Source organism: Amaranthus tricolor, chromosome 17 (assembly GCF_026212465.1).
Source record: "Amaranthus tricolor cultivar Red isolate AtriRed21 chromosome 17, ASM2621246v1, whole genome shotgun sequence".
In the NCBI taxonomy this organism is placed as follows: Eukaryota; Viridiplantae; Streptophyta; class Magnoliopsida; order Caryophyllales; family Amaranthaceae; genus Amaranthus; species Amaranthus tricolor.
Window position 1 is genome coordinate 14,018,986 of NC_080063.1, and position 13,392 is coordinate 14,032,377.

General features: G+C 29.3%; 1 protein-coding gene across 1 annotated transcript; it reads left to right on the forward strand.

Moving 5' to 3' along the window:
* The first annotated feature begins 4,096 nt into the window (after positions 1-4,096).
* On the forward strand, positions 4,097-5,354 carry LOC130803765 (LOB domain-containing protein 22-like). Its single transcript, XM_057667963.1, has 2 exons — positions 4,097-4,539; positions 5,300-5,354. The coding sequence occupies exons 1-2, from the start codon at positions 4,097-4,099 to the stop codon at positions 5,352-5,354; spliced, it is 498 nt and encodes a 165-aa protein (XP_057523946.1).
* Positions 5,355-13,392: the final 8,038 nt, after the last annotated feature.

The following is a 13,392-nucleotide window of genomic DNA, read 5'->3' on the forward strand; positions in this document are numbered from 1 at the left end:
GCATCACCTAAACTGAATTAATTTCACTTATTGGGTACACAACTATTCGGGATATAAATAGAGGTGTACAAACAGGTGTTCAAATCGATTTTGGAGTAGGTGAAAATCAAATCGAGTGAAATTCGATTCAGTTTCAAATCAGTTAATATTCTTAGTATTCAGTTCACTTTTAGTCATTCGAGTCGGTTTAGATAATATTAAGTTATATAAATCAAGTCTAGTTGATATCGATCTTCGGTCATAAACGAGAACGTTGAAGATTTGGGCGGGTCGTTGATGTTGGGTTCAATCAGATGTATGACGGGTTAGGTGTGGTTCGCGTCAGTTGATATTTGACAACAAATGAATTTAAATTCAACAAAATTCAATTACAGGTTAACTTCGATTTAATAAATTATCTGAATTTAAATTACATGTTAACTTCGATTTGATAATTTTATTTTAAATTTATCAAATAATTTTAAATTATTTTGGCACATATAGATCAAATGTAATATTTAGTAAAATTTAAACATTTAAACATCTAATCACTTTAAGAAACAACCGTAAAAATAGTGAATGTAAATTAAAAAACTACCCTAAAAATAAAAAGGTTAATAAAAAATTTTAAAAAGTAAAAATAAGACTCAACTAACTTAATCTAAACGTTTTGCATTATGTAACATCTATCATGTGTTAACAAACCAAGTCAACTAAAAGTTCAAGCTAATGGTTGAGGGCTTATAATATGTTATGTACCCTAACACGCCCTATTACATGAAAGTCTTTTGGACTAGAATTATGGATGTGACGCAAGTCTTAATTTTATACTAAGTGTCAATGAACCAACTCACATAATATGTTATATACTCTAACATGCCCTTCACTTGAAAGCCTTTTTATTTGGTGCTAGAAGTGTGGATGCGACATATGCCTTAATTTTACTAAGTGTCAATAATTCAACTCAACCAAAAGTTTAAGCTAATTGTTGAGGCTCTAAAATATTTTATACTCCCTTCGTTCCCTACTGAAGTTCTCATGGAAATTAAGAAAAATACAATTTTTTTAGATAGTGGATACATTATTTTATTGAATAATAAATTTGATGGACAAAAAGTGGGGACCATAAATAAAAAAATATTGAAATAAAATTAATGAAAAAAATATAGAGACCACAACTAATAAAAAAATATTTTTATAAAGTTAGTGGAAAATATGAGGAACAACAAGAAATATAAAAACACAAATTCATTATGAAACGGTCTCACCATGAGCCATATCTCATATTTGGATTAAATATCCCATTAACAGAAACTTTTAGCTTATAGGCTTCTTGTTTTGAGGTCGTATCACCGTGAGACGGTATAATAAAAAACGAGCTGATATAAAAATGTTAAAATGAATTAAGTGGAAGATGTTGGGGACCATAAAAATTATTAAAATATTTAAATGAGTAATGACAAGGTTATTTTTGTCCAAAATTTGTGATATAAATAAAAAATTTAACAACAAATAAAAAAGTCCATAATTGACTTTTGGTTTTTGGCTTATTGATTCTTTGTCTTACCAGATTACTTACTTTCGGAATAAAATCGATTACATTTATTCCCAAATTGTAATTCTTTTCCTCATAATATTCATGCACAATCTGTGCCGCCGCCCTTATTTTGTAAGAATTATTTTTGTCAATACTAATTGTATAAAATATTGGTTTATCAATCTTGAGTTTGGTTTTGACTACTATCGGTCGACAAATAACTGATATGTCAACACATTTTGACCTAGTTTTGTTTGCATTTTGTTGATTTTTTATTTTTCAGAATATAAATAGCTTATACTCCCTAATTTCCTTAAATGAAATTTTCATAAAGAATTGTAAGGAGAGTCAACAAAAATTAAATCTTTTAGATAGTTGAGAAATTATTTTACACACATTATTGTGATAGACGGTCTTTTCAAGAGACGCATTAGATATATCGGATATATAGCCCAATTAAAATAAATTAATGAGAAAATAAGAGTATGAGCTTTTTGTTTTGAGGTCATTTTTTTGAGAGACGATCTCTCACAAGAATAGCTGATTATTTTATTGAATATTAAATTTCATGAAGAAGAAGTAAAGACCAATATTAAAAAAAAATATTAAAAGAAAGTTAGTGGAAAAATATAGGGACTAACTAATAAAAAAATATTTTTATAAAGTTAGTGGGAAACATGCGGGGACCATAAGAAATATAAAAATATTAAAAATATAGTTAGTGGAAGATATGTAGGGACCATAAGCATTATTAAAATATTAAAATAAAGATGAGTAAGGTTATTTTCGTCCAAAATTTGTAATCTAAATAGAAAAATTTCTTATGGTAACAACAAATAAAACATCCCAAAATAAAAAGTGAGAATTTCTTTAAACAACGGAGAAAGTATATTTATAATGTCATCATCAAGTATTAAGATATTGGCTTTACACGTAAAACAATGCAACTATAAATTTCACTTACATACGCTATGCCAGGGTAAGTAGATGTATCATGCATGTATATATAAACAATATATAATACTCATGGTCATGGTGAAGGTCATTAACTCAGCGTCCCGCAAAAAATTAAAATTAGGGAGAAGAAGGACATATTGTAGTTGTACCCTCTCGAGGGAGAGGATAGGAGAAATGCACACAATCAGGTTGAACGTTTGGATAGCTAGTGAGAGTCTTGCAACATGACATAAATATTGCCAATAACGTAAGAGAAGTTGCCTACTAAACATGTAACAAACTGAACTAGAAGAGGATCGTTAGGAGAAATGAAAAAAACTAAAATAAGCAAAACTATATAGGTAAAATTGACCTTAAAAGCTAATTTTCATAATAAAAGTCAAAATCATGCAAAGTTGAAACATTTAAAATTAAAGCAAAAGCAGAACCATAAAAAGCAGTAGAGAGAATGTCGTACATGTATTAGAATTAAGAAAATGACCTGATTTCTTTCATCATCTGTCGTTATTATATGTTCATCATTTTCTTCATATTCTTTGCCAACTTATGGAATACTTCCTTTATTATAATAGATTTGAAATAAAGAGAAATTGTAGAATTTTTAAGAAATTCTTAATAAATAAATATAATGTAAAAGGGTAAAAAAGAATAACAAAAATAGAAATGAGACATTTTCAGTGAATTGGCTCAATAAGAAAATGTCCCATTCTCTATGAATAGGAAGGAATATTTGATTAGTATCGTTAGTTCGTTACATAGGGAATAGTATTTATTACTAGATAGATTCCCGTGTAAAATACGGATGTAATAATTATTTACTCATATATATGAACGTATTAATATTAATTTATAAAATTAATTCGATTACAACATAAACTTAATCATTAAATCTTTGAATTTGTTAAAATAATATAATTGACAAAGCAAAGAAATAATATATTATACAATTATATTAAAACATATATGTGAAAAATAGACAAAAAATACCATCAATCAATAAAATTTTATCAAATTGATTATCGTTAAGCTATATTATATTGATGAAATCACCCTACTAAGTCAAGAAATGTTCGTCAATAATTTTTATTAAATTTTAATTATTATAATTTTAACATGGAATAGAATACTTTATTTATTACAAAAAAACTGTTCTTTTTTATATGATCCATCATTGAAAGTTAAGTATTTTTTAATGAGTTAAGTATTTCCTTAAATATGAAGTCAATTGTCAAAAGTTCCCATATCAATAATAGAAAAAAGGCGGGAAAAATTTCACCATTGTTTTTAAAATAGTTAAAGTAGAGAATTTGAGAAAGACTACCCAAACCTTGTCATTCTCACAATTTTCATTTATGATATCATAATTGAAATCCATTATTTGAAATGAATTTTTTTTTCAAAACAATGCGTAAGGGAACAAATATAATTTGTTCATATCTTTCAGAAAATAAATCCCACTCGAAACCTGCCTAGTACAAGATACTGAGAGGCTCCTCAAATTTGTTTTTTCTACTTCTAATTCCGACTTTATATTATCATATGAATTCCCCCACAATATATAATAAGTATTCATAATTCCCGTTCATCATCTTGATCTTGATCATCTTCTTTAATACCCCAACAATGGCTAATAATAATTTCTACCAGCAAGAACAAAATAGGCCGGCTTGCGCCGCATGTGAATACCGACGACGGAAATGTAATCCCGATTGCTTATTAGCCCCTTACTTCCCACAACACAATCTCCAACAATTCATTAATGCTCATAGATTGTTTAAAGTTTCATACATGATCAAGACTCTTAAATCATTGTCTCCTGATGATCATCATAAGGCCATGCATGACATTATCTTCATTGCTAACGCACGTGCCAATGATCCTGTCGGTGGTTGTAAGCGTATTATTGATTCTTTGTCTTACCAAATTGCTTACTTTCGGAATGAATTCCATCATATTAATGCCCAAATTCATGCTATTCGTAATTCTTTTCCTCGTAATATTCATCTACAATATGTGCCGCCGCCCTCCTTCATCGAGCACCCTGGGAGTTTTAATCACTATTACAGGTTTTTCTTTAATTTAATTCCTCTGTATATGTTTTATTTTTGGTTCTTTACATAAAAAAGATTCATAATAATATACAAAAATTAATTATTTGGGTACGTTGCAGCGACCAAATTTCTTCAAACAAAGACGTTTAATAACTGATTCAAATCAAGACGTTTAACTTTGATGGATAGACAATAAATCATCGAATCGGTCTAAATAAAGTACATACATATGTATTACCCTATGGATTTAGTTACCTTGTACTTTTTTTAAAAATTTTTGTTGAGAGTTAATTGACGTGTCAACACATTTCTAACAAGTTAGTTTAATTTACATTTAATAATTTTTTATTAATCAAAATATAAATAGCTTATATTTTCATAATGTCATAATAAATACTTAAGATATTGAGGGCGTTTGACAAATAGCTGATAGCTATTAGTAAATAGATAATTACGGTGTCTGATTTGACCAGCAAATAGTTAAAATATTGAGGTGTTTGACAAATAGGTCTAATGCGAAAATTCAACTTACCCATCTACTAAAACAGAAAAATAAAAATACCCATAAACTAAAAATTACATATAAAAATACCCATCAGCCAAAATTTGCAAACAAACATACCCATCATCTAATAGATTAAATTAAAAAAAAACTGTTTACCTAAGAATTCCTGCAAAAACGCCACGAACATTTCCAATTTGACCTCTGAAACTAAGCAACACAAGATGCATATCTATGTTTGAAGGATACAGTTGGGACCATGAGTTTATTCAGGAGAAATGGGAAAAAGGAAGCAAGGGAAATATGGGAAGTGCGAAATAGGAAGTGAGAAAAGACAGAACCCTCAATTGTTCATTAAGGAGGGAGTATTTTGTATTGCGTGACATTTAGAATAAAATGAATAATATTAGTCTAAGTTTCCTCAAAGAGTTGTTGTCTAGTTGATTAATCAATATAACTCGTCTTGTATGAGATCGTTTTACCATAAAAGGGACCCACATAATTAATCCAATTTTATAATTAATACGAATCTAACAACATCACACATAAATATATTTTGTCTTCAATAGATACTTCAAAAATTAAATTTAAATTTCTCTCTCCTAACGTGGAAAAAACTTAAAATGGACAAATAAAAAGAAACAGAGAATACATACTATTACTAATACTAATTCTAATACTGTCGTCTGTTTGTATATTAAATATGAGCCCACATTATATATGGGCAATATAATTAATAACAATACGAATTCTAATACTCATCCTAATATTCAGCTCTAATAAATAACAATTATAATAACAGTACTATTACACGATTTTACTTTAATGAAATCTTATAGACCACATTTTAATTAAATATTGATGTAAGAACTTTAACTAATTTATATATATATTTATAACTAGTGTACGTACGTCCCCTTTGGTAGATGATAATAAACGGTATTAATGAGAATGAAAAACTAGTATAATTTTGAATGAAAAATATCTTAGCTACCTTGATGGTCATACTTGTCCAACTTCAATCATCTCATTTTCTTCATAAAATTCATTCCAATGCATTACTATTGGGAGAGATGGTATTAAGTAGTAATGAATTTTGTAAACAAAAAAAACTTTTTTGTGATCAAAGGTTCATTATCATGGGAATGATATAGAACTTTTGGTGAAATTTTACATTATTAATCATTTTCATTACCGCTATTTAATACCACTAACCACAAGTGTGTGCGTTCGCTTCAAATCTTTACACAAGTGTTGAATATCAAAACCTTACTTCTAGATCGCCAATATCATACCCTAATGGCCTAATATTAACCTATACCCGAGTCAGATGAGCAATAACTATCATTTTAGAAACACAAATTCAAAAAAAGAATTGCAGTTTCATTGTTACACGAAGACGGATTAATTGCTGGAAGCCTGGAAAGCTAACAATTCAGCAGCTATGATATGAAAATCGCTAACGATATCAAACTCACACAACACTGACCTGCAGTTCTCGGGCATTAAACAGCATGTTGCTCGAACATTTGTTGAAAGGCGATCCATTAAGCTCTCCTTAGTTACACGGTACTGAAATTTCCCTGCAAGAAGACACCACTGAGTTGAATACTGAATTACCAATAAAAGACCAACAACTACAATTTACAATGAACTCCAAAAAGAGCAAACAAACAATTCTATGAACATCGTGGTGTTTAGCAGCATACAGCAGCACTACATTCCCTCCTGCACGAACCTTTTCAATACCCGAGTTATTTCGCTAGTAAGCTGCCAAATGCAGTTAAACAAAAAGGCATAACATTGGCCACTCGAAAACTAAAGTAAAACGCACAAAGCTTGTCAGAAGCAGATTCTTAGGTTGCCAATGCTATTTTTATTATGGAGTGGTTAATTCCTAGAGTTTTTTGAACTCGAGTATGTATGAATTATTCTTTCCATGATTTAATTCAATAGGATTTAATCAATTCAGAATTATTCTATTAAAAAAATATTTAAATTCATAACTTCTATAGTCGCCACTGGGAAGACAAGACTGTTGATTTGTTATTGGGCTGCCAAATGAAAGTCGAGACTCAGTAAAAACAGTTTTGATAAAAGTCGCTAAATACAAAATTATATAAGGAAAAGTTCCTGCCGGTTTTTACTCAATTGTTATGATTTCAATATTGACTACTACGTACTAATATTACTCCTAATCACTTTTAGATTAAAAGTTAAATACAAAATAAGAGTAAAATGTAAATAGTATCCAAAAAGCAAATGGTATGTACACTAATTCTGAATTAGAGGGAGAAAAAACATACTTCATATTAATGAATATTAGCGTATGGTAGTGATTAGTTTTTACGATATGTAACAACTAAATAAAATAGGAGTAGAAAATATTAAAATACACAAAGATTAAAGAAAAATAAATAAATTTTAAACAATTAAAAAATTAAACAAATTAATTAGGTAAAAATAAAAGTAGAATTTTATTGATAGCTACTACAATTGCATAACCTTTTGATACATCTAATCTACAAAAAATTGAGAAAATATCCTAAACTAGAGGTAAAATCATGCATCAAACAAACCCAAAAATGAAACCATCATAGATTGATTACATTCAACGACCTCATAAACCCTAAATTAATCATATTTAATTTTAAAACCCTAAATTAATCATATCACCGGCCATTAAGCGGCGTCTTTGAAGGAGGAGCTATGGGGCCCGCAGTGGTTCGAAAATCCCGAACAACGACATCGTTTGTACAGAAATGAAACGTCATCGTTTGTACAGAAATGAAACGTCATCGTTTCTGCTCCATTGATAGCATTGTTGAAGCAAATATCACATCGCCGTCTTCCATTATTATTGCCCGAAGCAGAAGAAAAAGCATGAATATTATCATGACTAAGCTTTAAACCTTTAATTCAATTTTATATATAATTGACTAAATCTTTAATTTTTTCAACAAAACAAACTATAAATGTAGACTTGAGTAAGTAGTACTTAATAACTTTGATAATATATAAATATCAAAGTTTCTAAAAAGACATGGTTACATATATTAAAAATTCATTTTGGATTATTTATTTAATTTTGAGTTTAATACTTATAATGTATCTTCGAGATATATTAATGTTATTTTTTTGACTATATATGCTTGATAGCGCTTCATCTAATTAGGTAAATATTAAGTATAGGGTCTTCATTATCATCATCCTACCTAGTGTATCTCTCTCGTAGAAAAACTATAGACAGGGTTTGGGGAAGGTTGGATGACGGCAATTCTTATTGGTTGATTGATTATAGATGGTGTATATACTTTAAAAGTCATTAAAACCCTTACTCCCATAACAATATAATTTTGAGATGATATCCCATTGAATGATGAAATATATGCACCTCGTATTTCATTAAAATTACAAAAGAAATACATTCATATAAGCACTCACTAACTTTAAGAGATCATTTTATTATAGTTTTTCATGGCCTAACAATTTTAGATAGCATTATTGCATATGCAAATATTGGAAAAAGTAGTGTGCGAACATAATTTCATTTTTATATGGATAAATTTGTGTTTAATATTATATTAATATTAATAAAGTTTTTTTTTATTGTTGTTACTTTGACTTAGCTAATAGTATGAAATAATGTATGTGTTTATAAAAGTTACTTTTAAAAACATATTTATTGAAATTGGTAAATGATATATCGGCATCTAGCTGTTTATAATGTGTTGAAATTAAGACGTTGCCAGTATAAAATATATTTAAAGGAACAATTAACTGCCACTTGACATTCTTTAGTTCTTTTGTTCTTTTGATCAAAATAAACTTTTCAAATTCACTTTACTTTTTTTAAATTTGAAACTTCAACGACTATAATTTATCAGAATTTTGATTAGCATACGAACAACTACAACATTAATAGCCTAAAAACATTGGGTTTAATAAATTAAAATTATAATTTTTAACCTAAAGATTTTAAACTTTATTAAAATTTATTTGAGATCTTTTTTTCCTAATTATATCTGAGATTCAAACTCTCACTATATGTATAAGAATTCAAAATAAATTTGACTAGTTCAAAATTTACAAATTCAAATATAATTTTAAAAATAAAATTCGAACTATAAATTTTTAGCTAAATTTATGTGATATACACTATAATTAAGGATGATCAGGTTATAAACCAGTGTATGTAAAACTTGAACAAATTAATTTGAACTTATTCATAAGAATTTTGACTTTGATAATCCAACAACTAAAACTTGAGTAGTACGCAAACAAAGAGGATTAGAGAAAAACGAGGACAACTAACAGTATACCAATTCACTTCCATAATATTATTTAGAATTTTAAATAAAATTCGTACTATAAGAAAAAGGAAAACAAATGAAAAAGGACAATAACAGCTAACTTAATTAAATAAAATCTCAGAAGCGAAGCTAATAATTAACGAAAGAAAGTAAGAGAAAAGAAAAACCTTAATTATTGAGTATTCCCAAGTTGAGGTTGGGGAAACGATGAGGGCATTGATTTTTGATTTTGAAATTCTTGATCAATGCGTCCAAATAAATCAGTTTTAGTGACGTAATTGTAAGAAGGAAGAGGGTCATTATCAATGGCACTACAACAACAAAAAAAAAACCCTAAGTAATTCAATAAAATCTCAAAAGCTAAGCTAAGCTAATAACTAAGGAAATAAAAAGAAAGAAAAAACCAGTATTGGTTATTCCCATGATGGGGTTGGTGGAATGATGGCATATATTGTTGATTCTCAAAGTGTAGATTTTGAAATTGTTGGTCAGGGCATTCAATGAAAACAGCTTCATCAACAACGTAATCATCGACAGAAAGTGGGACAACGTCGTTACTGGCTCTGCAACAAAAATGACCCGCATTAATTAAATAAAATCACAAAAGCTAAGCTAAGCCAATAATTATTAAGGAACAAATAGAAAGAAAAACCTGTGATGAGTATTCCCATGTAGAAGTTGGGGAAACGATGAGGGTATAGATTGTATATTTTGAAATTCTTGATTAGTGCATCTATATAAATCAGTTTCAGAGACGTAATCATAAGAGGAATAGGGTCATTGTCAATGACACTGCAGCAACAGAAAAACCCTAAGTAATTTAATAAAATCTCAAAAGCTAAGCTAAGCCAATAACTAAGGAAACAAAAAGAAAGAAAAACCTGTATTGGTTTTTCCCATGATGTAGTTGGTGGAATGATGGCATATATTGTTGATTCTCAGAGTGTTGGCTTTGAAATTATTGGTCAGGGCATTCAACGAAAACAGCTTCATCAACAACGTAATCATCGACAGAAAGTGGAACATCTTCGTTACTAGCTCTGCAACAAAAATGACCCGCATTAATTAAATAAAATTACAAAAGCTAAGCTAAGCCAATAATTATTAAGGAACACATAGAGAGAAAAACATGTATTGAGTATTCACTGGTTGTAGTTGGAGGTATGAGGGAATAGATTGTGGATGCTCAAAGTATTGATTATCAAAGCGTTGATTTTGATCGTTTTGATTAGCAAATTGTTGAATCAGAGAACGTAAACAGTGTAGCTCTGTCCAAGCGAGCGTAGTTTTCGAATACATAGTTGAATTTCACCTAAACACCCACGGACTGGATCTATGAAGCGAGCATTAGCGCTATAGATAATGGATGTCATAAGATCATCACGCAAATCAGGAGGCGTTGATCTAAGAGCGTTAATCATATATGTAACGCCAAAAAATTTATTTACATTTTTGAACAATTGGGGATTGTCTATTGGGAAGTAAGGGGCTAATGGACAGTCCTTGTTACGTTTCGTCCTTCGATGTTTACATACGACACAACTCTTTACTTTCTTTTGTGAATTATCCTTTCCGTATTCTTCCATTTTATTCTTCTTCGATCTCGTACTCCTTGAAAGTAAGTCAGGAGAGATTTTCGAAAATTTTTAACCTAGTATAATATAGTGAAACACTTCAAATGTACGTTCAAATTAAGGAATTAAACATTCAACATCACGTATTATATAGTCATATAATTTGATTGGATAATATAAACCTTAATTCGGGGGGATTTGACGATTGTTGTCTTGCACAATTTGAACGTTCTCGTTTGAAAAAATTTGGGCACTACAACACAAACAATTTGTGTGCATAAACAAGATAGATTTGGTAAGACAAAGAATGAATAATAAGCTGAGATCAATTAGACTTCTTTAATCATTATTACAGGTTTTTCATTAATTAGAAGTCTAATCCCTTCGAATTAAGGTATATATTATCCTATCAAATTATGTGACTATATAATACATGATGTTGAATGTCTAGTTCCTTAATTTGAACGTACATTTGATGTGTTTCACTATATTATACTAGGTTAAAAATTTCCGAAAATCTCTCCTGACTTACTTTCAAGGAGTACGAGATCAAAGAAGAATAAAATGGAAGAATACGGAAAGGATAATTCACAAAAGAAAGTAAAGAGTTGTGCCGTATGCAAACATCGAAGGACGAAATGTAACAAGGACTGTCCATTAGCCCCTTACTTCCCAGCAGACAATCCCTAATTGTTCAAAAACCTAAATAAATATTTTGGTGTTACATATATGATTAACGATCTTAGATCAACGCCTCCTAATTTGCGTGATGATCTTATGACATCCATTATCTATAGCGCTAATGCTCGCGTCATGGATTCCGTCCGTGGGTGTTTAGGTGAAATTCAAACATTGTATTCGAAAATTGCGCTCGCTTGGACAGAGCTACATTGTTTGCGTTCTCTGATTCAACAATTTGCTAATCAAAAAGATCAAAATCAACGCTTTGATAATCAACACTTTGAGCATCCACAATCTATTCCCTCGTACCACCAACCACAACCAGTGAATACTCAACACAGGTTTTTCTTTCTATTTGTTTCTTAATAATTATTTGCTTAGCTTAGCTTTTGTGATTTTATTTAATTAATGCGGGTCATTTTTGTTGCAGAGCCAGTAACGACGATATTCCACTTTCTGTCGATGATTACGTTGTTTATGAAGCTGTTTTCGTTGAATGCCCTGACCAACAATTTCAAAATAAACACTTTGAGAATCAACAATATATGCCATTATTCCACCAACCATATCATGGGAATAACCAATACAGGTTTTTCTTTCTTTTTGTTTCCTTAGTTATTGGATAAGCTTAGCTTTTGAGATTTTATTAAATTACTTAGGGTTTTTTTGTTGCTGCAGTGCCATTGACAATGACACTCTTCCTTCTTATGATTACGTCAGTGAAACTGATTTATTTGGACGCACTAATCAAGAATTTAAAAATATACAATCTATGCCTTTATCGTTTCCCCAACTTAACCATGGGAATACTCAACACAGGTTTTTCTTTCTATTTGTTCCTTAATAATTATTGGCGTAGCTTAGCTTTTGTGATTTTATTTAATTAATGCGGGTCATTTTTGTTGCAGAGCCAGTAATGACGATGTTCCACTTTCTGTCGATGATTACGTTGTTGATGAAGCAGTTTTCGTTGAATGCCCTGACCAACAATTTCAAAATCTACACTTTGAGAATCAACAATATATGCCATCATTCCACCAATCCCATCAAGGGAATAACCAATACAGGGTTATTTTTATTGCAGTGGTGGCGCGATGACCAACTTTCTTCTTAATTACGATTACGTTGTCGAGTATCAAAGTTATTAATATAATAATTTAATTTTATTGTTGATTGATTGTATTACAAATTAATTAAATAAAGTTAGCTGTTATTGTCCTTTTTCATTTGTTTTCCTTGTTCTTATAGTACGAATTTCTTTCAAAATTCTAAATAATATTATGGAAGTGAATTGAATAAAATGTTAACTTATGATTAAGTTCAAATTAATTTGTTCAAGTTTTACATACACTGGTTTATAACCTGATCATCCTTAATTATAGTGTATATCACATAAATTTAGCTAAAAATTTGTAGTTCAAATTTTAGTTTTAAAATTATATTTCAATTTGTAAATTTTGAACAAGTCAAATTTATTTTGAATTCTTATACTTAAGGTGAGAGTTTGAATCTTAGATATAATTAGGAAGAAAAAAATCTCAAATAAGTTTTAATAAAGTTTAAAATCTTTAGGTTAAAAATTATATTTTTAATTTATTAAACCCAATCTTTTTAGGCTATTAATGTTGTAGTTGTTCGTATGCTAATCAAAAGTCTGATAAATTATAGTCGTTGAAGTTTTAAATTTAAAAAAGCCAAGTGAATTGGAAAAGTTTATTTTGATCAAAAGAACAAAAGAACCAAAGAATGTCATGTGACAGTTGATTGTTCCTTTAAATATATTTTATGCTGGCAACGT